Source organism: Arachis ipaensis, chromosome B07 (genome assembly GCF_000816755.2).
Source record: "Arachis ipaensis cultivar K30076 chromosome B07, Araip1.1, whole genome shotgun sequence".
Classification (NCBI taxonomy): Eukaryota; Viridiplantae; Streptophyta; class Magnoliopsida; order Fabales; family Fabaceae; genus Arachis; species Arachis ipaensis.
The window spans coordinates 11,267,519-11,269,749 of record NC_029791.2 but is presented as its reverse complement, the minus strand read 5'-3'; the positions used below and the strand labels follow the sequence as shown (position 1 = coordinate 11,269,749).

General features: G+C 32.6%; 1 protein-coding gene across 1 annotated transcript in view; it reads right to left on the bottom strand.

Annotated features, from left to right (window-relative positions):
• Positions 1 to 1,528, bottom strand: part of LOC107609555 — a 5,671-nt gene extending 4,143 nt beyond the window's left edge. Inside the window, exons 1-2 of the mRNA XM_016311556.2 lie at positions 1,099 to 1,528; positions 414 to 791 (exon numbers count right to left, since the gene is read on the bottom strand). Of these exons, the coding sequence (XP_016167042.1) occupies positions 414 to 791; positions 1,099 to 1,383 (663 nt within the window). The 5' untranslated portion in view covers positions 1,384 to 1,528. The remainder of the gene's footprint in view (positions 1 to 413; positions 792 to 1,098) is intronic.

The following is a 2,231-nucleotide window of genomic DNA, read 5'->3' as shown; positions in this document are numbered from 1 at the left end:
TATTTATGTAAAATTTATAGTTAAAAATTGATAAATGATAATTTAGTCAAATTTGTTAATTAAATTATTTAATAATTTTTAAATATTAACTTTACATAAAAATAATTACTCCACGTAAATTTTCACTTTTCACCTATATAAATATACATAAATACATAATAATTAATTTAATGATTAATTTTTTTGTGTACAAATAATATTTTTAAAAAAATCAACTAATCAAATATCAAACATGTTCTCTGTGGCTATCCTTTAAGTGAACAAAAAAAAAATTAAATAGAGTAAATTATTCATTTAATTTTGTAGAATTTCTAACTAATTTAGATTGATCGAGCTCACTGGTCGCTTAAATAAGTGTCTCTCACCAAAATTTCTCAAAGTAAAAAAGAGATTATTAAAAGAAATTCACCAACCTGAATTAAACGCCTAAGTGGTCGTGGGGGCCCTCTAGAGGCATGAGAATGATGCCAAGGTGTTTGCCTCCAAGCAACTTTTCCATCACTGCCGGCACTTATCTTGTAACCGGAAACCACCAGCTCCAAGCACCACAACTCCGGCTTCTTCTGCCACACCACAAACCCTCCCATCTCCCCCGCCGCCGCAGCCACCTCCTTTGTCGTCCTCTTCTTTTTCTTTTTCTTCTTCATAACACCTTCTTCCCCTCCCCAGAACTCCGAGCTCCCTACCCTCACCTGACCCATTGCATACATGCTTTCTACCGAGTTTAAAGCTCTTTCTCCTCCCACTGCTGCCACGTACTGCTTTACAATATATTTCGCCATTGAACCCTCCTTCATAACCAACCACATAAAATTAGTACAACACTTTTAGCCAAGTGTCACAAAAATTTCACCTACTACTTCTGTTTTTAAAATTTCATCTTGTCCTTGTTTGTTTGTCCAGGATTAGAGTTTAATTTTGCTGTGTGTATGTAAAGCGTTTTACATAACCGTTGAATCAAATATGCATCTGTTTTTTTAGATTTCTATTCACACTATAAATATAAAAAGTAATTACTTTTTTAATAACGTGACATTACGTAATTGGATACAGAAAAGTAAAACTTCGCGGAGTTTGTAGGGTATGGACATTTCTTACAATGTTATTATGGTGTTTGATGTTGCAGGAGATGATGGGTTGGTTGTTGTTGTGAGAGCTTATAGGGAAGGGGAGTAATGGTGCTCCAATAACACCCAACAATAGTTGGATCTCTGTAGTTTTGCCTCCGAATACTGATGATGTGGGTTCAGCGTTTGGCTTCATCCATGACTTCATGTTCTGCCATGCCCTGTTCTTGCTGCTGAAAATCTCTTCTGGAATTGGGACTTCAAGCACAGTTTCAAGCCCATCCTCTCGATCAAGATTCCGACACAACTTCTTCATAATTCAATTCAAAGAGAGAAGACCAGAGAAGGAAAAGAAGAAGAGAGTATTTGAGTATCAAACAATAATGGTGGACCTATTTCATTTTTGGGTCTATCAAGTCGTGTTTGCACGCCACTCTTACACACTATATAAGCTTTAATGCTACTTAATTTAACTTAACGCTTTCATTTTATTTATTTATTATTTTCGGTGAACTTTAATTTCTTCATTCTAATTTCTACCTTAGAATTAATTCTTCATGGCGGCTTCCAAATATATTTAATTCGAGAAATCATTTTTTATATATACTAAAATCAGTCATCAAAATTATGAATTATAACGAAAATTTAAGTACAGTTAATTTCACATGAAATTGATAGTTAAGTGTCGTTAAATAATTTGATAAGTTTGACTAACTTATCATCTAACGGCTCTCAACTATCACTTTTATATGAAGTTAACTGCACCTGATCGATATGTTAAAATATAAATATACATTGTTAACACATGTATTTATAAATAGTATTTTTGTTATTTTTTATATGTAAATTTTAACTTTCATTACTAAAGGGAGCATGTTGGGTTGTTTGGTTTTAATTGCAAAGGTTATTAATTATTATATTATACGGTTGTTTTATGTCACTTCTCTTAAAATATAATTACTACTACTCTATATGATTCTTATCTTAATAAATTTCCCTTGGTAGAAATAGGAGGAGGCCAAATAGAATGAAATAAAAGTCATGGAGTAGATAAAGTGAGATTAGCAAGCTAAGGTAGTTAATTATTCGTCATTCTAGTAGAATTAATATGGTTATCTACTCCACTCTACCTTCAAATTTAGACAGCTTAAGAGTAACGGAGAC